This window comes from Tenrec ecaudatus, chromosome 14 (assembly GCF_050624435.1).
Source record: "Tenrec ecaudatus isolate mTenEca1 chromosome 14, mTenEca1.hap1, whole genome shotgun sequence".
Lineage (NCBI taxonomy): Eukaryota > Metazoa > Chordata > Mammalia > Afrosoricida > Tenrecidae > Tenrec > Tenrec ecaudatus.
In genome coordinates this window covers 105,909,987-105,935,402 of record NC_134543.1, presented here as the reverse complement: position 1 = coordinate 105,935,402, position 25,416 = coordinate 105,909,987, and the positions used below count along the sequence as shown (strand labels likewise).

The 25,416-nt window shown below is 41.1% G+C and overlaps 1 protein-coding gene across 6 annotated transcripts in view; it reads right to left on the bottom strand.

Moving 5' to 3' along the window:
- Nucleotides 1–542: 542 nt before the first annotated feature.
- TRIM69 (tripartite motif containing 69) overlaps nucleotides 543–25,416 on the bottom strand; it is a 49,058-nt gene continuing 24,184 nt past the window's right edge. For 2 of the 6 annotated variants that reach the window (XM_075531961.1, XM_075531960.1), the window contains exons 2-8: nucleotides 25,176–25,416; nucleotides 19,040–19,513; nucleotides 17,964–18,059; nucleotides 11,192–11,425; nucleotides 9,976–9,998; nucleotides 9,767–9,891; nucleotides 544–1,191 (exon numbers count right to left, since the gene is read on the bottom strand). In XM_075531961.1, the coding sequence (XP_075388076.1) occupies nucleotides 650–1,191; nucleotides 9,767–9,891; nucleotides 9,976–9,998; nucleotides 11,192–11,425; nucleotides 17,964–18,059; nucleotides 19,040–19,513; nucleotides 25,176–25,181 (1,500 nt within the window). In that variant the 5' untranslated portion in view covers nucleotides 25,182–25,416 and the 3' untranslated portion in view covers nucleotides 544–649. Of the gene's footprint in view, nucleotides 1,192–9,766; nucleotides 9,892–9,975; nucleotides 9,999–11,191; nucleotides 11,426–17,963; nucleotides 18,060–19,039; nucleotides 19,514–25,175 lie in introns of all 6 variants that reach the window. The other 4 variants (XM_075531962.1, XM_075531959.1, XM_075531958.1 and 1 more) reach the window with 3 other exon arrangements.

Sequence of the window (25,416 nt, the reverse complement as noted above, 5' to 3'; positions counted from 1 at the left end):
CATTTTTGTATAAAGCCCTTCAGCAATTCTTTAAAGTCACAGCATGAGCTCTTGAAAAACAATGAGATGCAAAACTAGTATAAAGAACAAGAAGAGAGCATACAGGGGGCAAATCATCTACTTAGAATCATTATTCTGGAAACTCATGACAGCTACAGGAGAACGCCCAGGTTTCTACGCTCATAAAGAGCTACAGTCTCAGACACCCACCCACAGGGGCAGCTCCAACCCTGTCCTTGAGCGTCGCTTTGGCTCAGAATCGACTCGATGGCAGTGAGTTTGTTGTTTGTTTGTTTTTATAGGGTCTCTGGAAGTGGGAATTGACTGTGGCAGTGCATTTGGGAATGACCGCTAGAATTTCTAAGCACATTTGTGAAGGATTCCTGAGCCTCACAGACTCAAGTTGAAGTTTGCTCCAGTGTGAACACTCTCGTGGTGTCACTGCTGTGTTATAAAAGACCCCAGAGAATTAGAACGACATTTTAAAAGACCCTGGTGAGACCTGTTGAGGACCCTGAGATGGGCAATCGAGCCTCTCTTTTCCTGAGTCGTCACTCGCCGTAAATTGAGAAGAGAAACTAGTGAGACTGGTAAACTACTTTGATACCTTCTTTAATAACACTCTGGATTAATATAATAGTGTGATGAATTACTGTGGGTGTAAGATCTGCAATGGCTCTTTATTCTCTCCACCATCATTCAGGCAGGGGCAAAAGTAAGGATAAAGTTTCTCAGTGAAAGTGCTATTGAAGGTATAAATGTGGGTCATGGATGCAGCGTTGTAGAAGGACAACTGCCCTCCCTCATAGTCCAGGTAAATCCCCACCTTTTCGATGCTGTTTGTCAGCTTCAGACTACAGGAAGGCAAATCTAGGGCCTTTAGATCAGTTTGGTTCCTTAGTCGTAAAAGCCAGAATCCTTGTTCAGGAGTCAGGGGACAACTGCCCTTCCGAATAATGGATTCTTTGACAACGCCAACGGTCCATTTCGTCTTCTTTGCCACTTCTACTTCCCAGTACCACCTTCCAGATTTGAAGCCTTTGGAGGCCAGCACAGCTACGCTTGAGTCAAACCTCTCCGGATCATCAGGCATTGTCTGCTTAATGTCACCATGCCACACACTGGTTCGGTTTTTGGAGAGCACTAGATTTGGGTGGGCGGTTTTAGGGTCCAAAGTTAGTGGAGATAAGCCTAGTTGTGAAAAAGAGAAAGTAGGGCATGGGAGAAAAGAGTTGAATGTAAATTCTCATAATAAAAGACTCTTTCTAAACAAGAAATTAAAAAAATTTTTTTTAAGACTCTTTCTATAGACAACAATTTCTATAGACACCAGTCCCTCAATGCCCATGTGTTCTTGGGCTGTCAGTGAGTAAATTACTTATATACATAATATTGTCTGGGGAATCCATATTGTTGAATTTCAGACTTTTTTTTTATATCTGTGGTAAAAACCAAACTTTTCTGGTATGCAAAGTATGTTTTAGTAAATAAAATAATACAAATCTTTTCATAGTAAGTATAACAACACAGAAATGGTAAGCGGGTTAAAGATGATAACACAAAAACATTCTGTGGAAAATAAGGACATTTTAATACACATGAGCTATATCGGGGTTACTTTGAGCAAACAAAAGGGGAACATAAGTTAAAAACAGTAAATCATGAGAAATGGTAAGGCCTTCTTGGTTACTAGAAGCATGTAAGACTGAACTAACTAGGAAAGAGTTTAGAGAACAATGGTCCAGTGTTTATAAATGGCTTAAAAGATAATGGGATTTGTAGAAACTGTCAACTTGGCATATATTTTGCTACCATGTTTCCCCGAAAGTAAGACACGCCCCCAAAATAAGACCTACTTAGTTTTGCCTCTCGCTGAAATATAAGGGATCCCCCCAGAAATAAGACCTCCCCGATAATAAGGGCCCCCCCGAAGCTACCATAACTCTGGACTGTAGTGGTGAGCACCGCCACGCAGCTCACTGTTGGCCACAGCGCAGCCAGAGCAGACAGGAAGTGCAAGTGAATGTACCATAAATTATGAGTCAATGTACCATAGATTGTTGTACATGGAAATAATGGTAGCAACAAGAAATTCTTGATCCTGGAGGATTCACCGTTTGTCTGGTGATGCTGGGTTGTGATGATGACTACCACCGTACCGTATACAGGTAATAAATTTCCTTTTTTTGGTTGTTCAACAATTCATGTGTATTGTATTCTTCTTCATGGAAAAATAAGATATCCCCTGAAAATAAGACCTAGTGCATCCTTGGGAGCAAAAATTAATATAAGATACCAGATTGTCTTATGTTCGGGGAAAAAGGGTCATATCTGGATGAACGAGGGAAAATCATTCTGTTGTTAGGTGCCACAGAATCTGTTCCCTCCCATAGCGACCCTGTGCACAACAGATTAAACAAGCCCCGGTCCCGCCCCAGCCTCACATTTGTTCCTATGTTTGTATCTGCTGTGGCAACCACTGTGTCCGTCCATCTTGTCAAGGACCTTCCTCTTTGTCGCAGCCCCACTCCTTTACCAAATGTGATGTCCTTCTCGAGGGACTGGAGAAAGACCTCCTGACAACCTGTCCTTCCTGACAACATGTCAAAGCACACGAGATGAAGTCTCGACATCCTTGCCACTAGGGAGCATTCTGGCTCTAGTTCTCCCAGGCAGATGTGTTGGTTCCTTTGGCAGTGCTTGGTACTTCCAATATTCTTCCCCAGCAGCACAATTCAAACACATTGTTTATTCTTTGGCCTTTTTTTTAATCAATGTCTAACTTTTACATGCATATGAGGTCATTGAAAATACAATGGCTTGAGTCAGGCACACCTTAGTCCTCAAAGTAGTCTCTCTGCTTTTTAATACCCTAAAGATACCTTGTAGAGCAGATTTACCCTATGCAGCTCATTGTTTGATCTCTCAGCTGTTTCTTCCATGAACACTGATTGTGGATCCAAGGAAAAAGAAATCCTTGACAACTTCAATCTCTTCTCCACTTATCTAGTGGTAAGGAATTTTGTTTTCTCTACATTGAGTTGTAATTCCACACCGACGGTAGCAATCTTATATCTTTATCAGGAAGTGCTTCGAGTCCTCACTTTCAGCAAGCTAGATGGTGCTATCTGCCTATCAAAGGTTATTAATAAGTCTTCTCCAACCATCCTGCATTCTTCTTTATGTAATCGAGGGTCTTGGATTATGTGCTCAGCAAACAGACTGAATAAATATGGTGAGAGGATACAACCTTGGTGTGCATCCACTATGTCCCTGTTCTGGTTGAACAACTGCCTCTTTATCCAGGTATAGGTTCCCCATGAGCACAATCTGGTGTTCTGGAATTCCCATAGACCACCCATAGTTTGTTACGACCCACACAGTCAACTGCCTGGGCATAGTCAATGGAACACAAGTAAACATCTTTCTGGAATTTTCTGCTTTCAGCCAAGATCAAGTTGACATCAACAACGATGTCCCTTGTTCCATGTCGTCTTCTGAATCCACTAAAATTTCTGGCAGCTCCCTGTCAATGTACTGCTGCAACCGTTGTTGGATAACCTTCAGGAAAATTGTACTTGTATGTGATATCAGTGATATAGTTCTATAATTTGAGCATTCTTTGGGGTCTCTCTTCTTTGGAATGGGTACCAATATGGATCTCTTCCTTTATGGATCCTACGTTATAGCTCCTACTATAATTGTAAAGACAACGCAGGAATATCATTAACATCTTTATGTCAATAAAGGTCCTAACTTAGATGAAACAGATACATTCTTTAAAAGACACAAAGCTCAGCAACAAAGCCTACATGGAAGAAGCAAACCAGCCTGTGTGATCATGAGGTATCGGTGGGATCAAGTATCAGGTATCTAAGATCCAGAACAAAATCATACCCAATGTGAATGGAGGTGGGGGGCAGGCAAGGAGGGGAGACCCATTGCCCATCTGTAGATAATTGGACATCCCCTCACAGAGGGGTCACAGGGAAGAGAGAGCCAGTCAGGGTGTAGTATATCACCGATGAAACACACAACTTTCCTCTAGTTCTTTGGTGCATCCTTCACCCCACTATCATGACCTCAATTCTACTTTAAAAATTGAATCAGATCAGAACATGCACACTGCAACACAGGGAATCCAGGATAGATGAACCTCTCAGGGCCAACAATGAGAGTAGAGATAGCAGGAGAATTAGGGGAGGGGGGAGAGAAAGGGGGAGCTATCATAAGGATCAGCCTAGAACCCCCTTCCAGGGGGACGAGCAAGAGGAGAGTGAGTGAGGGCAACAGAAGATGATGTAAGATATGAAAATAATAATCTATAATTTATCAAGGGTTCATGAGGGAGGGTGGACAGAGAAGGGAGGGGAAGAAATGGGGAGCTGATATCAGGGGCTCAAGTGGGAGGAGAATGCTTTGAAAACGATGATGGCAGGATAGGTGCAAATGTGTCTGACAAACTGGAGGAGTGTATGGATTGTGATAAGAGATGTAAGAGCCTCCAATAAAAAAGTATTTAATTAGAGGGGGCGGGGGAAGAGGACTTGATGCAAAGGGCTTAAGTGGAGAGCAAATGCTTTGAAAATGATTAGGGCAAAGAATGTACAGATGTGCTTTATACAATTGATGTGTGTATATATATGGATTGTGATAAGAGTTGTATGAGTCCCTAATAAAATGTTTTTTAAAAGTGTTTAATTATAATATAAAAAGACACAAAGCTCACTTAGTAACTGTTGTGGTGATGGTGGTGGGGCGGTGGTTACGTGCCATAGAGGCAGTTCTAACTCATAGCGACCTTATGTACAACAGAACAAGACACCACATACTCCTGCCCCATCCTCGCGATGGTTATATTTGAGATCCATGGTTGCAGCCACCGTGTCAATCCAGCTCATCGAGAGTCCTTCCTCTCTTTTTGCTGCCCCTCTGCTTAACTATACAGAATGCCATTCTCCAGGAATTGGTATCTCCTGACACGTCCAAAGTGTGTAACAGGAAGTCTTGCCATCCTTGCCTCTAAGAAGCACTCTGGCCATCCTTCTTCCAAGACAGACCACTTTGTCCTTTTAGCAGTCCAGGGTACTGCTACATTCTTTGGCGGCACCACAATTCAAGTGCATCAGCTCTTCTTCCGTCTTCCTTAGTCTAGCTCCCACTTTCACACGCATATGAGACCATTAGAAATAGCATGATTTAGGTGAGGCGCACCTACGTCCTCAAAGCAGCCATCTTGCTGTTCAGCACTTTAAAGAGGTCGTGTGCAGCACAGCGTGTCCTTTGATCTCGTGACTGCTGCCTCCATGAGCACTGATTGTGAATCCAAGCAAGACAAAATCCCGACAACTTCAATCTTCTCTGCCTTGATCGTGACGTTTCCCATTGGTCCTGTTGTGAGGATTTTGGTTTTTATTACATTAAGTTGTAATCCATAGTAAAGGCTACAGTCCTTGATCTTCATTAGCAAGTGCTTCAAGTCTCAGTCACCTTCAGCAAGCAGGGTAGCATCATCTGCATTTCAAAGGTTGTTAATAAAGCTTCCAACCCTAATACTTCATTCTTCTTCATATAGTCCAGCTCATATTATTTGCTCAGCACACAGTTTGAATAAATACTGTGAAAGGATACAAGTGTTCTGGAGTTCCTATTCTTCTCAATGTGATCCATACTTGGTTATGGTCCACACGGTCAATGCCTTGGCAGGCATTTCCCTGCTTTGAGCCAAGATCCACCTGAATGTCAGCAATGATAGTCCTGGTTTCACGCCCTCTACTGAATCTGGCTTGAATTGCTAGCAGCTTCAGCCCAATGTACTGCTGCAATTGTTGTTGAAGAATCGTCAGCACAATGTTACTTGCATGTAATATTAACGATCTTATTCAATAATTTCTACATTCTGAGTCACCTTTCTTTGGAATGGATATAAATATGGATCTCTTCCAGTCAGTTGGCCAGGTACATGTCTTCCGAATTTCTTGGCATCGACTAGTGAGTCCTGCCAGTGCTTCATCAGTGTGGTGAAACGTTGTCATCGGTGTTCTGTCGATTCTTGGAGCTTTGTTTTCCTCTAATACCTGCAGTGCAGCTTGGGCTTCCTCCTTCAGTACCATCACTTAGTAATTATATGCTACCCCTTGACTAGTTCTCACCTAAAAACGGATGAACTAAATAGCCCTAAATCACTTAAATAAATTAAATTTATTGTCAAACTCCAGACCCAAATGGCTTCATTGGTGATTTTTCTTAAATATTTAAGAAAGAAAGAATATCAATTTTATACAAACTCTTCCAGAAGATAGGAGGAGGGATTTATGAGATTAGCATGACCTTGATTTAAAACCAAATAAAAGCATTACAAGAAAGGAACACTGTAGATTAATAATCCCTATGGACATAAACATAAAACTTCATAATAAAATGTTAGCAACTCTAACCCAATCAACTATATAAAAGAATTACAAATCAATACCAAGTGGGATTTACCCTAAGAATGCAAGAATAGTTAACCATTTAAAACTCAGTGTAATTGATTTTGATCCCCGTCCCACCCATTCCCACGCCCCACCCCCAAAAGAGAAACAAACCCCTGAATAATCATCCCAATATATGCAGAAAAAGTATTTGAGATACTGGAACGCCTACTTAGGATTTTTTAATTCATAAAACTAATATTAAAAGAAAATGTCTCAATTTTCTCATAGATTCTAAAGGAATCTATGAAAAGCCTACAGCTAACAATATATGAATGGTGGGGAAAACATGAATCTTTCTTTTCTATGTTTGATAAGAAAATGCCTGTTCTAATCACTTCTGCTAAAAAAAGTACTAGTTGTGGAACAAAGAATATTAAAGGCATAAACATTGGAAAAGAATAAATGAAAGTCTTTACCTTTGATATGATCATTTACATAAAAAATGTCTACATAGAAAAATCTCTACATAGAAGGGATCTATAAAACCAGTAAGTTATCTTGAAAGCTACAGGATACAAAGTTACTACTCAAGAACCAATCATATTTATAGAGTTCAGCAATGAACAATTAGAAACTTAAAACATTCAAAGTATTATTTACAATAGTATAAAAAAGCCACAAAATACTTAGGTATCAATTCTAGAAAAAATATGTGCATGCAAAAAAATTCTGAGATAATTTCAAGAGCAGATAAATAAATGGAGAAATATACCAAATATACCATATCTATGAATCAGAAAACTCTTATGATTAAGATGTCAATTCTCTCCAAGGTGGCCTGTCAAATCAAAGCAATTCCAATCAAAATACTGGCAATATTTTTTTACAGAAATTGACAAGCTGATTCTAAAATGCTTATGGAAATTCAATGGACCTAGAATAAACTAGATGATCTTGGAAAAAGAAAAAATTTGAGAGAATCACACAATCTAATTTCAAGATTTATTATAGAGCTACAAGACAGGGGGGTGAACAACAGAAACATGGGCGAGGGGAAACAGTGGATGGTGTAAGATATACAAATAATAATAATTTACAATTTATCAAGGGTCCACGAGAGTGGGAGGGAAAGAGAGGGAGGGAAAAAAAGAGGAGCTGAAACCAAGGGCTCAAGCAGAAAGAAAACGTTTTGAAAATTTTGATGGCAATATGTACACATGTGTTTGATACAATTGATGTGTGGATTGCTATAAGAGCTGTAAGGGCCCCCAATAAAATGACTTATTAATTTTTTAAAAGCTACAAGACAGTGGGTTATTGGTGTAAGATGAGATATACTCATAATTGGCACCGAAAGGAGACTCTATAAATCGTCTCATAGTTGATTTTTTTACAGAGATACCAATGTTATTTCATACTTCGTTGACAAAATAATAGTCATTAAAATAAATGATGTTGTAACAACTGGATATCCGCATCCTTGTTCATTACCTCACACTTACCTATGAAAATTAAGTGTAAATTGATCATAGGCTTAAATATGAGAGCTAAAACAATAATACTTCTAATAAATTGGCCCTTCTCAAATTTAAGCTATTGTTCTTGGAAAAAGACTTTTTAAGAAAATGAAACTACCAGCTACAAATTTATGTCTAATCAAATATTATTATCCTTTACAACTTATTCATAATAAAAAGGGCTCAATAAAAATATGAGGAAAGGTTGAAGACAATCAAAATGGACACACAAATAACAACTAAGCATATAAAAAGATACTCAACATCTGTAATCATTAGAGAAATTAAAACCAAAAATGAATTACTGCTATAGTGGTTAAATTTTAAAAGACTGACGTTATCACATTTTAGTGAAAATGTGTAATAACTAGCATTCTCACTCATGGGGAAATAGAAAATGGTAAGTCTACTCTACAAAAATAATTTGGTAATTTCTTATCAAGTTAATCATACACTTAGCACACAATCCAGGAATCCGACAGCTAGATATTTACACACACCCTCACAAATGAAAACATGAAATTTGATAACAAATGATCAGGCAACTAATTGTATTCACAAAAGCTCCCAACTGAAAACAGCCTGATTTTCATAAGTGGTAAATGATGAAGAACAGTGGAATAAAAAATAAATGACTCTTGACTGATTTTTTAAAAACGACTATGGGTTGATACAAGCAAAAACATGGGTGAATCTCAAAACACAGTAACGGAGTAAGTAAAAGTCAGACAGGAGAGCTGGCAACATACATTATTCTATTATATGGAATTTCAGAAAAGACAACGAACTAGCATTAAACAGATCAGCACTTGTTAGGGTGTGGCTGCAAAGGGACATGGAGAAATTTGGGGGGTTGATAAAAGATGCTCTGTATCTTGATTTTGAAGACGTTTACATAACTTACTCGATTTGTCACGACTCATCAGATTTTACAATGAAAGTTGGTGAATTTTCCTGAATTGCACTTCAATGAAGGAGCCTTGGTGGCACAGGGGGAAAGCACTTGGCTGCTAACCGGAAGGTCAACAGTTCAAAGCCACCAACCACTCCACAGAGGAAAAGTAGAGATGTTTCCATGAAGATGGAACTTTCCCTTGGAAGCCCTTTGGAGCAGTTCTCCTTTGTCCGAAGGGACACTGTGAATCGGCACTGACTTGACAGCAATGGGTTTGGTTTGGTTGTGGATACTTCAGTGTCAATTATTGGTGGGGGTGGAGTGGTATTATTAGGGACTTAGCTTTGAAGTTTTTGTTAAATCAGTAATTACAAATAATAATGTTGAGTCTGTATGGATTCTATAAATAACTTTATTTAGAACTATGTATTTTATAAAATCTTTACTTAGAACTTCATAATACTCTTGATATATCCCATTTTAAGGGGTTTTTCCTGCTGAGTCTTTAGGTATCTATAGGAACACAGAAACTTAATGTTCCCATTAGACACACATATTGGCATAATTGGCTTTTCCCTGGATCACTAAAGATTTCTCACTAATCTCCTAAAATATTATATTCTGTTTTGAATATCAAGTCCGAGGGCACCTTTAGCAACTCTATGTACACACTAACAGTTCCCACAGGAACTTCCTTTCGTGGGGGAGGGGGGACAGAGAAACCATAAGGATCTATATAAATTATTTATCAAAAAAGGGGATATTTTGGCTATTGCCAAAATTGATTAAACAATCCAATGTAAGTACAGATTATGAAGTTATTCTGTTACTTCTTGGCTGAACTCAATCCTGACTCTGAAATACTAATTAGGGCCACAAAATAGATTCCACTAAAGAAACATCAATTCCAGGAGTCAATAGATATTAACGACCAATACCTGGAGAGAGGGTGCCCTGCATGTTCTTCCATATCATGTACTGTATAGGTCCTTTGTATTGGCCTAGGTTCAGCTTTCTGGTGATAAGCTCTCTGGGTGCCAGGACCCTCATTCCTTGCTCCAAGCTGCAGGAGACAGAAATCATTTATTACCAGACCTCTCCAAGGACTGAAGGAATAGTACTAAGAATACCATAGGGCAACACTTACCTATCTAAGAAATCTGTGATGTCCTGGAAGAGGGAAGGGGAAATAGAGAAGTCAGATGATTGTTCAGCAGTTCCGGAAACCCCTTTGGTACTATTGGCCACTACCATAATTTGACCAATACCGGGCTCTTGGGTAGAGGGCCCCATCCATGTCCAACTCCTCTTATCATTCATATGCCTTCCATTTCTGATTGGGAACACCGAGACTCCCCAATCCGGCTCAGGACACACTAGTCTCACCTCTAATCTGATTGTCTAAAGTTCCCTTTTACAGGGAATGAGAGAGACGTCAACAGGACAATTATCGAAGCTAACCTAAATTTTGCCATGTAGTCTCAGAAGAAGAGCACGGTAAATATTTCACCCCTAAGGCCAGTTTCCCTCACTCTCGCTAACTAAACACTTTACAGGGGATGCTGCAGGTGGCCAAGGTTGGCTCGCAGCTTCTTACACAGATCAATTTGTGATTGCTGAGGGCCAATAGAAGATACAGCTATGGTGGCAATATTCTCATTTTTAAGAAATAAAGCTTCCCTTCTCCTTCCTTCTGAAAACAATTTTTAATAATCTATCCAGGCAATCCCTGACTTACAAGAGCATTCTACTACTCCCCTTGCATCGTAACTTCGTTCTGCCATAAGTCAAGGATCTCATTTTTGTGTTCATTATTGTTGATTTTTATTAACAGGGTCTTTATCAACTCACTCTTAATGTTCCACGTGGGGTTGGTAGGAGAATAAAAGCATCAGCAAATTACATGCTGCAGCATTATATATTACTAACATAAACTGTGTCCCCAAAGCCCACAGCGTGTGGCTGATCATCAATGCAGAAACCCTGTCAATAGGGAACTGCCTGTACTATGAATACATTTTATTGCCTTCTTCGGGAGGGTGAAGTAAAGCCTACTGAGCACATGGCAAAGTAAGCCTCCTGCTTCACACTTAGAGAAGCGTGAAACCACAGTAACGGTGGTTTTCCCACCCTAGCTTGAGCGTGGCATTGAAAAGCCAGCTCTGGCCCCTTCCAACCCCCTTGGTCTTGGTAGAACAGACTGCCTCCTTTGGGTTCCAAAGCTGTATATCTTTACGGGAGCAGACAGCCTCCTCTTTGTCCCGGGGAGTGCCTAGCAACCCAATGGGTAACCCAACTCTGCCACCCTGGCACCTTTTCCCCACTCGAGAATATTCATAACTCATGTTGCTTTGGAGCCTCACTTTGAGAAAGTCGAAGGAGTTCTGCTGTTCCATCCGGGACTGGATGCTCCCCAGCATCTCCTTGTTCAGCTGACACTGCTCTTGAAGTTGGTTCAGATTCAGCTCCATCTCCTCGTTGAGGGCTCTCCCCTCTTCCTGCAGGTCACTTAAAATATCCTTTTCTTTGCCGTGCAGGAACTGATGCAGCTTTAGAAACTCCAAAGAGATGTGTTGTTGCAGATGAAGCTTGTTTTCCTGGAAACCTCCAGGGATCATCACCATGGTAATTATTGAGATTAGCACTTGGGAATGGGGGCTCATACCAACACTCACACAATTTAGAAAATATCACACGGGGGATATACATTGAAGTGACTATTAGGTACCAACAGTGAACTATTTTAGAGGGACTTCCTCCTCATTTCTCAACAATCTTTAACAGCTCAGGATGAAATACTCAACAGCAGTCGTCACTAAAGACATTCAGGCAGACGGAAAATGCACGCAGGTAGTCAAGCAGGCGAGAGATACAGATTAAAACATCATCTCACTCCAGCATGAGTTACAATGATTTAATATTTAAAAATTAAACCCCCCCCCCAAAAAAAAACAAAGGCTGGTAAAGGTATGGGGAGAATGGGGCTCTCAGACTCTGCTGGAAGAATTGTAAAATGGTACCACCACTGTGGAAAAATGGTCTGGTGCTTATTTAAAAAGCAAGAAATGGAGCTATCATCTCAAAAACCAACTCACTGCCACTGAGTCAATCCGAACTCATAGCACCCCTATAGGACAGGGTAGGAACTGCCTCCAAGGGGTTTCTGAGACAACTTCTTTACAGGAGTAGAAAGTCTCCTGTGGAGTGACTGGTGGCTTTGAACTGCTGATCTCACAGTTTGCAGCCCAATGCATAACCCCTATCCCCCAAGACTCCTGGAAATACCACACGGCCCAGCAATTCCACTACTAGCTAAATATCCTAGAGAACTAAGAGTCATGCTATCAATAAATAAATGCATACCTATTCCAGTGAAACACTAGTTACAATGACAAAAAGATGGAAACAAACCAAGTGTCCATGAATGAATGGGTAAACAGACTATGATACATAACAACCAAAGAAATACTACAAGATTAAAGAATAATGATGAATCCACAAAACATGTTCACCATATGGAGGAACCTGGAGGACATTATGCTGAGTGAAATAAGTCAACCACAAAAAAAGACAAATATTGTGTGGTTCCACTATAGAAAGGCTAGAAAAAGGGTTACACACAGAAAAAAATATTCTTTAATGATTACCAGGGGTGAAAAAAGGAAGGAGGGAAAAAAATCACTGACTCTCACTCACTGCCATTGAGTTGATTCCAACTCACAGGGACCAAAAAGGACAGATTAAACTGTCCCTTTGGGTTTCCAAGAATTTAAGTCTTTATCGCAGTAGGCAGCCTCATCTTTCTCCCTTGGAGCAGCTGGTGAATTCAAACAGCTGACCTTGTGGTACGCAGCTGGGTAGAGGGAAAGGCAATACACAATAAGGGTGAAGTCAGCACAACATGACCATGACAAGGAAGACACTGGGAGGCTTGCAAGAGGGAAAGGTAGCAACGGTAAATACTCTTACACACGCAATCCTGCAATACAAACAACAATTAGTAAAAGGATGCATAAGTAGGTATGCAAGCTGAACAGATGCGGGATGGTGTATAGGAGTACATCCATCAGCATATATCGGTGTGGCAGAGGATATTTCTACCTATGTATTTGGAGGTGCTGCAAATATATACAGATATGTAGAAGAACATACAGGGACCAAAGTTATGAAAACTTCTTAGCCATAACTAAACACCTTGAGGGGTGAGTCCCTGGGCTTGAGGGCTTTGGACCATAGACCTGGGGGACATCTAGGTCAACTAGACCTGGGGGACGTCTAGGTCAACTAACATAATCTAGAAAGGCAATGTTCTTGCAATTGGTAAGTGCCATCTAAGATACAAATGGTCTCTTACAGTTTAGAGCAAATAAAAGTGACTCAAATAAAATATGCAGGAAAACAATTAGTCCAAGGGGCTAATGGACCATACACACCACAGGCTCTACTAACCTAAATACTACTCCCCTCCCCATTGGAATCACAGCAGAAAATCCTGGCCAGATTACTGGGAGAAAAATGTAAAACAAAATTCAAAATCATCAAAAAGACCATATTTACTGGTTTGAGAGAGTTGGTGTAACCCCCCTTAGGCACTCTTCATATCATGAGCAACTTAGCTCATACCCCAAAATCACCTTTTACCCAACCCAGCCCAACTAAATCCAACCCAACCCAACCCAACCAAACTCATTGCCCTCAAGTCTATTCTGACTCATGGCTTCCCTCTAGGACAGGGTAGAACTGCCCGTGTGGGTTTCAGAGACTGTAACTCTTTACAGGAGTAGAAAGCCTCATCTTTCTCCCACTGAAAGGCTGGTGGTTTCGAACTGCTGACCTAGTAGATTGCAGCCCAATGCTTAATTACTACACCACTAAGGCTCCTGCAGCCAAACAAGCAAGCCTATAAAATGAATAATAACACCCCTGAGAAACATGATCCGTAGAACAATCAACCACACTAGGCCAAAAGGGCAGGGTTTGCCCAAAAACAAAATTGAGGGAACGGGAAGGGGTAGGAAAGATGGGGACATAGAAATGAGGAGTGTAGAGAGGAAGTAGAAAGAGCACTGCTATGTTTAAGGGGTTACAACTAATGTCACACACACAAAAGTGCAAAAATTGTTGAATGGGAAACTGATTTTCTCTGTAAACTTTCACCCAAACCACAATGAAATATTTTGTTAAAATGAAGGGGTTACTAGGTTCCTAGTGTGGTCCTGGGGTGGTAACCAACGCCAGATTAAACAAAGCTGTGGAATTAATCATTCTAGAATAAGTGATAATAGCCTGCTATCCAAAAGTACAAACAAGTTATCTACCAAGTAGTACTCCTTAAGGAGCCGGATGGTGCAGTGGTTAACGCGTCGGGCTGCATGGTCGCAAGTTCGAAACCACCTACACCTCTGAGCTTTCTACTTCCATAGACAGTTACAGTCTCAGAAACCCACAGAGGGTCGCTATGAGTCAGCACTGGCTCAATGGCAGCGAGAACCAGTACTTCTTAGGCTGCGGCGACATAAGGAGCATCGAGAATAGTCCTAATCTCAGGCTCAGAAGTAAGGGAATACCATCCTGATGTCAAGACAATACAGAGGTGGCAGGAGATGAGCGGTGTCATGCACCCAGATAGAGAACTGCTACACTCCCTAGCGCTCCTTGCTGGTGAGCCACCTAACAGCCTGCCTTCCTAGTTTCTCATCTTCCTCCGCTCTTAAAAAGTCCCGCTTTTATCCATAGTCTCATCGTGGGTTTCCTCATTCCCAGCAACTGCACAACCTCCAGAATAACATATCCCCAATGAAACAATTATTGGATCTCATTAACTTCTCAATTTCACGTTACCTGCTTCTAGCTTCTTTTTCTTCTTTTAATCATTTTATTGGGGACTCATACAACTCCTATCACAATCCATACATACATCAACTGTATAAAGCACATTTGTACACTTAATACCCTCATCATTCTCAAAATATTTGCTCTCCACATAAGCCCCTGGCATCAGCTCCTTATTTCCCCTCTCCTTCCCCTCTCCCCCTCCCTCATGAACCCTTGATAATTTATAAATTATTATTTTTTCACGTCTTACACTGACTGATGTCTCCCGTCACCCACTTTTCTATTGTCTGTCCCCCAGGGAGGGGATTATATGTAGATAATTGTGATCTTGTGATCGATTTCCTGTTTCTTCCCCCCCACCACCTTCCCCTTACCTTCCTGGTATCCCTACTCTCATTATTGATCATGAGGGGTTTATCTGTCCTGGATTCCCTGTGCTTCCAGCTCTTATCTGTACCAGTGTACATCCTCTGGTCTAGCCAGGTTTGTAAGGTAGAATTGGGATCCTAATAGTCGGAGGGAGGAGGCATTAAAGAACTAGAGGAAAGTTGTATGTTTCATCATTGCTATACTGCACCTTGACTGGTTCGTCTCCTCCCCGCGACCCTTCTATAAGGGGATGTTCAGTTGTCTATAGATGGACTTTGGGTCTCCACTCCCCACACTCCCCCTCATTCACAGTGATAGGATTTTTGGTTTTTGATGCCTGATACCTGATCCTATTGACACCTCCTGATCACACAGGCTGATGTGCCTCTTCCATATGGGCTTTGTTGCTTCTCAGCTAGATGGATGCTTGTTTATCTTCAAGCATTTAAGACCCTAGAACCTATATCTTTTGAGAGCCAGGCACCATCAGTTTTCTTCACCATATTTGCTTATTCAACCGCTTTGTCTCTAGTGATCATGTTGGGAAGGTGAGCATCATGGAATGCCAGGTTAATAGAACAAAGTGTTCTTGCATTGAGGGAGTACTTGAGTGGAGGCCCAATGTCCTTCTGCTACCTTAATAGTAAACCTATAAATATATGCACATAGATCTATTCCCCCATCATCATATATAAATATATGCACATGCCTATATTTATATCTCTATAAATGCCCTTTACCTCCTCATTCTTTCCTCTATTTCCTTTTACTTTCCTCTTGTCCCACTATTATGTTTGGCCTTCAGTTGGGTTTCAGTAATTCCTCTGTTACATTGCCCTTGATCAAGCCCTACCCAGCCTCCTACACCCTCCTTGCCATCGATTTGGTTCACTTGTTGTTCCCTTGTCCCTAGGTTTGTTAACACCACTTCCTTTTCCCCACCTGTCCCTCTCCCATGTCCCCCTGGAACTGTTGGTCCCATTGCTTTCTCCTACAGCTTATTTATCCTGCCTATCTACCTGCTTCTCTCTTCATCCCCCCTCTTGTCTAGCTTGGATTCCATGATCCATCATTATAATTGCACTCTTAAAATAGTCTGAAATACCCCCCCTCCTATAGCTCACACTTTTGGGTTCACTCTTACTCTCAACATCACTACTTTCCATCGTATTTGTTGGTTCCACCTACTGCTAGAAGCTCTAAATATTACTTGATACTCTGTCCTGGGCTCTTTTCCTTTGCCATATTATACTCTCTTTCTTATCAATAGCTTGCCTTTATCTCCAACCTAGACCAAGCTCTGACCTCTAGATTCCTATAGATGGCGGCCCGTTTACCATCTCTGCTCAACCCTCTCATCTAACCAACCAATGTGTCCGGGGAGTTTATCTCGGAAGCAGATGTACAGTGGTTTGTTTCTCTGTGTACCCGTTTAGTCCAGGCTACCAGGACCATTCTCTGGGTTGACTACAGTATCTTCCTAACCATTGCCTTTATCATTCCCAGTGCATTCTCCACAGAGCTGGGAGTGTGTTGTTGTGTCTTCAAAATGAGAAGAAGCCATGTCCTGCTTGAATGGCTTTTCATTATTCAGAGTGAATTTTAAATCCCCTCTGAGGGCCTGCTCAATCGGGTCTGTGGCTGCCTCTCCAATTTCATCTCACTCATGGTGCTGGATCCAATTTTACTGGCTTTCTGTCTGTTTCATGCACCAGCTAGCTTCCTGCCCTCGATTTTCCTAGAACGGTCTTCTCCAGGTCACCTCCTCCCTGATCCCTATACTAAGTTCGTTATCCTTCAAGTCTCAGTTTTTAGAAGGTGACTTCTTCGGGGACAAGCCTCACATCCAGTCTAGATTAGATTAGGTTCATCATTAGGGTCTTACATGTTTTCATAGTACAAATACCTTTGTGGTATTTAGCATGGTTGTTACCTTATTGTTAGCCATGGGATTATTTAATATTCCACCCATCCCCAGGACCTAATACAAGGTGGCTTCAAAAGTTCATGGAAATATGAAAAGATCATGGAACTTTTTGACATCCCCTTATATAATGTTTGGTCCCCTCAATAAATAGTTGATGAATGAGTAATGTTGACTAATAGCTGACCTAGGAACTCTTAAAATGGCTACAAGATTGTTTGGAGACCTCCTTTCTTCCACCTATTCTTCTTTCCTTCATTCTACCTACATTTTTCTTCCAGATGCCAAATGTCAGAGAAATCTCCTCTATAGAATAATGAATGAAGAAACAGAACTACCAATTTAGACTTCCTAATTAGAAACCAATTTAACAAATCCCTAACCACTAATATTGTCCTAGAGTTCCTACCTAATTTACAATAAAATTATTATTTAAAAATCCAAACCTATAATTGCATCATATCTATTTGTCTCTGTGAACTGCAGACAAGAAAGGTCTATTTTGAGGCTACAAAAAAGTAAAGTAGAAAGTTACACAATAGCCTTATTTACTTTGAGGGCAGTTACAAAGAAATCAGATCAAATGGGAAAAGCCAGCAACTTAGAGATTTTGGTCCGAATATTGGTGTTCCACCTAATGGAAAGTTGTATATTTCTTTGGACAGAGTGATCTTTCATCGACTTTTCTTAAACGTTCTTTATATTAGCATAGATTTTTTAAAAAGAAGAAGAATCAGACAGATAACAATCCCACACAATCACCTTGTCATTGAGACATAGAATCAGGATATTGAGGTTACAGTCAATCTGTTCTCTTTGTCTACACAATCACTGGGCACCTGCTCCACTTCCATCTGCCTTCCCACCCTACACCATCAGTTTGCTAATTCTGTCACTCAGGTACGCGAGGAACTGCAAATGATAAAATGTGCATATCCACCTTCCTCCCACCTAGTTAAGGTTACAAAGACTCATTCTAGATTACAACCCCTTTACCTTCTCCTCACCTTGCAATCAGCAATCGCAGCCTTCTGCATGTTCCTGAGCGCCTGGAGCTCCTTGTGGGTTACCTCCAGCTGAGTTTGGTGGGTGGTAAGCTCCTCCTGGAAATAGCGAGTCGAATTAGTTCACAACCCAGTTGGAAGAAGCAAGGCCCTAAGAATGCTCAGTGGAGATTATCCTCTCCCAAAGCCCCAGGTACCGGGGGAAATGCAGAACTTCTACATGGAGAGCCTTTCCCTTTCTCTGAATCCTAATTCCTGTATCTTTTGAGGATTAAGATAATGACAAGCAGTGGAAAACATAGTTTGGCCCCCTCATGACTACCTACAGGAGCTTGACTGGATTGACACACAGCTTTCCACTCTAGTTCCACGGGCCTCACCAGCTAGCCTCAAAATGTGCTCTGTCCTTGGGACCTTCCTCTCTTCTTTCTGCCCCAAACATCCATCCCCTCCGCAGGGGAAAGATGAGGCTTTCGACCCCTGTACAGCTTCAGTCTTGGAAACCCACAGGGGCAGCTCCATTCTGTCCTATAGGGGCGCTATGATTAAGATCAGCTTGGCAGCAGCAAATTTGAGTTTTGCCAAAAATCTTCTCGGAAGTTCTAAACACTGAGGAACGACAGATGCCCCCATATTTTGCTCTCCGTGGTTTACTAGCTCATATTGGATATACGGTTATTCATTGTAAACTTGACTCTATTTTGAGAACAAGAGCGATATCTTACACATCCACGCAAGGGAGTTTCAAAAAGCTCGCGTAAAAATGGAATTAAGAAACAACAGAATTTTTCCACAAACTTTTTGAAGCCTCCTTGTATTTTCCAGTGCCTAGCGAGCGTGTTCATGGCAGGGCTGGGTAAATGTTTGATTGGTGCTGGGAGTAGACCTGAGTTCCTCCACTGCCTCTTTCCCACACTCTGCAACTGGAGAGAAAGAACTGTGCACAATACCAGGTGTTTTTGGAACACTGGGAGCTTTCTAATTATTTGAGTAAAGGGGTGGGGTGGACGAGAAAGAAGCCATCCAACAGATTTCCCCCAGCTTTCTCCAGGATTACTCAAGGCCCAGGACTCACGCACCATGAAGTACCGGACAGCATCGGAGATCTGCATGAACTCCTTCGATTTCCCCACAGACAGCCGAGAATCCTTGCATTGAAAGCAGATTAGTTTCCCATCTAGTTTACTGAACAGCTTCAGGGTCTCGCCATGTTCTGGGCACTGTGGATTGCCCTTGATCGAGGGGAGCTTCCTAATCTTCTCCACCAGCTTCTCCACCACGATGTTGAATGTGCAGTTGTTATAAAGACATAGCATTTTGCACTCGGGACAGAAGGTTTCCTTTATGTGCTTCTTCCAAAAATCTTGGATACAGGCCTGGCAGAAGTTGTGACCACAAGTTAGCATCAGGGGGTCACGAAACCAGTCATGGCACAGTGGACAGTGTAGCTCCTGAGTGATATCTTGGATCTGTGCTTTTGAGTATATCTGGGTTATTGTGTCGTTCAGCTCAACAAAGTTGCTGGCATCCATGGAGGAGGAGTAGGAGGATACCTTTGGAAAAGAACAGCTCAAGTCAGTTCCTATTTCTTGCTGCGTATCTCAGCAAACCAGGATCATGGGCTCTGTTTCTAAAGAAGCTGAAAATCGGAGCAGCCAGAGTAAAAAGCATCAATCCTAGCATCACAGTTAATTATTACTCACAATACTATTTAAATTTCACTAGAGAGCCAAGGCAGGGGCAGAATGAGTACTCAAAGGAAGATATTTTTTTCCCTCCAGCTCCCCACTTTCTCCAGGATCATTTGCAAAGTTGTTGGGTTTTGTTTCTCCCTATTTTTATTTTCTACAGATCATATACTCAATATTGAAAGATCAATCAGGTTTCTCAAAGTCATTGTCATAACGTATCATGAACCATCCATTTCTCCTAGCATGCCCCAATAATTTTGACCCTCCCTTGGACGCTAAAGCTAACAGGCAATGGTCCAGGGAAGCAAAATGGGGCTGAGAGGTAGTTCCTCGAAATAGGATAGATTGATGATGGAGATAAGCAGGTTTTGTTGCTATTGTTGTCATTGTTAGGTGCCATCGACTCAGTTCCATTTCACTCATAGTGACACTCTATACAACAGAGCAACACACTGCCCTGCCCAGCCCGACACCATCCTCACAATTGTTAAGTTTGGGCCCAGTGTCGGTGCTACCATGTCAGTCTCTCTCATTGAGGCTCGTTGTCTTTTTTCACGGACCCTCTACAAGTTTATCTTTAGAAGAAGCATAATAAACCAGCCCCTGGCTTTTGGTGAGGAAGTGTGGTCAAGGGAAGCTTCTAAGAGGAAGGCTGAATATGAGACTTGAAAAATTAAACTTAGGCAGACAAAAGAGAGAAAGATTATTGTAGGAGAAAAAAGAAATGTGCATGCCTATCAACTGTCTCTTTATCACACTCTACATTTCCAACAATAGCAAAAAAAACTGTTCTTTGACTAGTTTGCTCATTGATGACATATCTCTAGCAGTAAATGCCGTCGTTTTGAGACAAGAGTAACTGGTGGTCATAGTTGAGGCTGTGTTTCAACTTGGCTGGGTCATGAGTCTCAGTGCTTTGGCAGTTATGTAATGAAATAATTTGGCAGTTGGATATTGATGTGGTTGTCAGTCACCTAACAATATGCGCATGCTCTATTTTCACATAATGCATATTTCTGTTTAACAGCTTGGTCTTTGGAATCCAACCATGTTGATAAGAAAGGAATAGGTGTTTTGGTTTTGTGTGTATTGTTTTACAATTTTTATATCATCTTCCTCCTACATTGAAAATCTAAAAACAAATGGAAACAAAAAAGTCATTCAGAAACAGAATCTGTCAGGCTGGTCCAGGGCTTAATATTCTGCTTTTGAGAGGGAAGCTCAAGCTCAGAGTCTTAGGACCTTCTGCTAACACTCAAGCCAGTAGTAGAATCAGAGGAATCCCAAGAATTCCAACCCTGAGCAAGAGCTGCTGTCCATCCCTGCGAGGCTTGAGTACAGGTAGTCCTCCATTTACAATGTACTCGCGTTTTGATGAGTCACACTTACGACTGTCCTTCTGTGTGTGCTACCTGGAGTGTTACAGCACCCAATTTGCTGATGACAGGATGCTCTCATCCTCATGCCAGCCCCCACAAAGATCAGATTTATAAAGACTGATAATAAAAGATAAGGATAATGAAACCTGAAAAGAAAAATTAGGTTTTCCATTTACATCAGCACAGAAGTACCAGAATAGACACCTGTCCTAAATTAAGGATTACCTGATCTAGATCTGCTTTAGTTTATCCTCATTTCTAACCCCTTAGTCTCAGTTTGAAGGAGCTCTGCTGGCATCGTGGTTACATATTCAGTTGCGATCCCAAAGGGCAGCAGTTTGAAACCACCAGCCACTTTGCAATAGAAAAACAGTTACACTCTCTGAAACTCACAGGGTAGTTGTGCCCTGCCCTATGAGGTCACTCTGAGGCGGCATCAACTCAAACAAAGGCATTCAGTTCCGTTGTGGTTTGACTTATTCCCACTTTGAAGTTTGCAGTTTGCATTTGTCTGTACTTATGGGCTTAGGTCCACTTATATTCAGATCTATTCTAGCCAGAGCTAAACATGTTCGTCTCACCAACAGACCCCATTCGCCATAACAACTACTTCTGTTGCTCTCATCTAACACCGAGACTCTTATCTCTTTTTGTCCAAAGACTGGCATTCTATGATGCTCACCTTCGGAACACAATTTCTGAAGACAAAGCGGGTGCATAAGCAAATGTGGTGAAGAAAGCTGATGGTGCCCGGTTATCAAAAGATATATGTCTGGGGTCTTAAAGGTTTGAAAGTAAGCAGGCAGCCATCTAGCTGAGAAGCAACAAAGCTCACATGGAAGAAGCACACTAGCCTGTGTGATCATGTATCAATAGGATGAGTTATCAGGCATCAAAGACCCAAAACAAAAAATCTTATCATTGTGAATGAGGGTGTGTGTGGAATGGAGACCCAAAGTCCACGTGTAGGCAACTGGACATCCTTATAGAAGGGTTGCAGGGAGGAGATGATGAGGGGAGATGACGAGCCAGTCAGGGTGCAGTGTAGCAACAATGAAACATACAACTTTCCTCTAGGTTCTAAATGCTTCCTCTCCCACCCCATCATGATCCCAATTCTACCTTACAAATCTGGCTAGACCAGAGGATGTACACTGATCCAGATAAGAGCTGGAAACACAGGGAATCTAGGACAGATAAACCCCTCAGGACCAACATTGAGAGTAGCCATACCAAGAGGGGAAGGGGAAGGTGGAGGGAAATAGGGAAAACCGATCACAATGATCTACATATAAACCCCTCCCAGGGGGATGGACAACAGAAAGTGGGTGAAGGGAGACATCGGTCAGTATAAGCCATGAAAAAATAATAATTTATAAATTATCAAGAGTTCATGAGGGACGGGAGGGGAGAGGGGACAAATGAGGAGCTGATACCAAAGGCTGAAGTAGAAAAAAAAGAAAATGAGGGCAACAAATGTACAAATGTGCTTGACGCAATGGATGGATGGATTGTGATAAGAATTGTATGAACCCCCAATAAAACATTTTAAAATAATAATACTAAAATAATTTTTAAAATGTCTCCTTAATTCAGAATTCTTGCAACATGTTGCAACCCCATATTTTACAAAACAAATTCTCAATAAATGCTAGCTATCATATCCTTATTTATTTATCGATTGATTGATTATGAGGGGGCTATTGTCTACCCTCTCAATATGTGCTTAGAACACTGAACCCAGAAAAACATGCCCATTAAGGACTATGTGAGTAAAAAAAAATCCCACTTTAAGCCAATGTAAAAGAAATAGATGTCTTCTGAGAAGGATAAAATTTATGGGAGAACCTGATGAACTGAAGATGATTCAGAATGAGAGTTGCCTTACCAGAGTTGCACTTTTGGGAGTAGAAGTCATTTAGCAATTTTATTTAATGTGTTTAAAAGATATATTTAATATAGATTAGCAGTTTAAGGAGGGTGGACAATTCCACATAATTGTCCATTCAACTGAGTGCAAAAAAATGGAGTAATCTATATATTATTATTACCTTTCAGTTTATGACATTTGAATGAACTACCCAAATATAAAAAGGTGATCAATTTAAAAATAAGAGTGCATATGACTCTACATTTAATGTCATTGATTAATTCTTGATGTTATTTGGTTGTTGTCTAATTACTAATCTTGCCCATTGAAGTTTGGCCAAATACTCAGGAGAAGAACTTGCTGATGAAGATCAAGGATTGTAGCCTTTAATATGAATTATAATTCAGTATAAAGAAGACCAAATTCCTCACAACTGTACCAATAAATGGAGAAAAGGTTGAAGTTACTAGAATTTTGTCATACTTGGATCCAATATCAATACTCAGGCAAGCAGCCATCAAGAAATCAAGACATAGTGCATTGGGTTACTCTGCTGCACAAGACCTCTTTAGAGTATTGCAGAGGACTAAGGTGTGCCTGATCCAAGCCATGGTATTCTCCACTGCCTCATATGCATGTGAAAGTTGGACATGGAATAAGGAAGACCGAAGAAGAATCGATGCATTTGATTTGTGGTGCTGGTGAAAAATATTGAAAGGACCATGGACTGCTCAAAGAACAAACCAGCCTGTGTTGGAAGAATAAGTCCAAAGAGCTCCTTAGAGGCCAGGATGGCAAGACTTCGTCTTACACATTGTGGATGTGTTGTCAGGAGAGACCAGCCCCCGGAGAAGGACATGATGGTTGGTAAAGTGGAGGGGCAGAGACTAAAAGGAGGAAGGCCCTGGACAAGATGGACTGACACAGTGGCTGCCTCAGTGGGCATGGAAACAATTGAGAGGATGGCCCAGGACCGTGCAGTGTTTCGTTCTGTTGTGCGCAGGATCCTTAGGGTTGGATCCAACTCGATGGCACCTAACATCAACAACAAAAGGTGGGGTGACAGGGAAATGGGGAGTGAGGATTTCTTTGAGGGCGATTAAAAACTTTGGAATCAAATAGTGGTGATGGTTGCATAAGTTTGTGGATATGCTTAAATGTACGCTTTAAAAGAATGGTTCTGTGGTGTGAAAATAAATATTTAGTGTTATTTTAAAAAAATAATTCATTGTGGGGGGGCTCTTAGATAGAGCAGTCCATACGTCCATGATGTCAAGTGGACATGTACAATTGTTGGCGTCAGCAATCTCTAAACACTCTCTCTCTTCCTGGGCCTTTTGATGTCAACTCCTCTGTTTTCCCTCCCTCCGCCACCCCGCCACCCCCGTGAACGCTTAACATGCTATGTATGTAATTTTAATGTTCCTTCTTGACATTATTTAATCATTTAGTTATCATTTGATTATAATTGAATTTGTCGGTGGAGTTTCTGCCAATATTATCCTCTAGAAATTATGAAACCAAATGTTTATAGCCTGGTTGGCTTCTTTAGCCAAGGTGAGAGAAGAGCGAGAGAAATTCTCAAGGGCCCATGATCAAGGAAATTAAAATCTGAATTTAATTTTTATATATGGAATTACATGAAACCTTATAAGTGGAGACTAGTTGAAATGATGATATCTCAGAGCATAAGGACCTATATGTTAAAGTTTCTTGTTGATAAATTTTATTGAGGTTTTTTTGTTTGTTTTTTTCAGAGCTTTACTGGAGTAAATAAGCTGGTTCATATGTCTGCCTGATGATACTGAAAACCTTAAATTCAAAAGAATAGTGTCCTTTATTTTAGATCTGAAGAGATCTTAAAAGAAATCATCCAAAAAACAAAATAATAATAGTAATAAACGAAATCATTCCATTTTAAATCTGTGAGAATCAAGTCAGTTTTAAATATAAAATATCAAATTACAATACTATAAGGAGCAAAACAAGTTATACATAATATGTTTTCCATCTAAAACGAATAAGGTTCATTAATGAGGAAAGTAGATTTGGGTTGGCATTTAGTCTGATTTTTCTCAAAATTTCATAGTGGATTTCATTACTTTCCCACCAGCCTTTTGAGGACAAATCCCCAGTTATTCCTAGACCTGCAGAGAGCATAGACGTTACAAGTTATCACAAGTTCCTTTAATAATCTAAAATCCAAACCACCCCCAATGATCTGCTTGTCCACACTACGCCTAGGAAACACGCCAAGTCAGAACAGGTAGCACACCTCCATGAAACTCAGTCAGCAGGCTCAGAGGACACGAGCAGGCACTTGGATCCGACCACCGGGACGGCTGCAGACAGTAGTCAGGGGGCCTGTTTGCTTGCTTGGAGCCGACTCAGAGTACGGCGTAGGAGGAAGAGTTCAGGTGCTGGGGAGAAGGAGCGAGGCCAGAGTGCAGTCTGGCAGATTCCGTGACAGTTTGTCAGTTGCTGTGCTCATCCCTGGCTTCAGAGGAAGATAAACC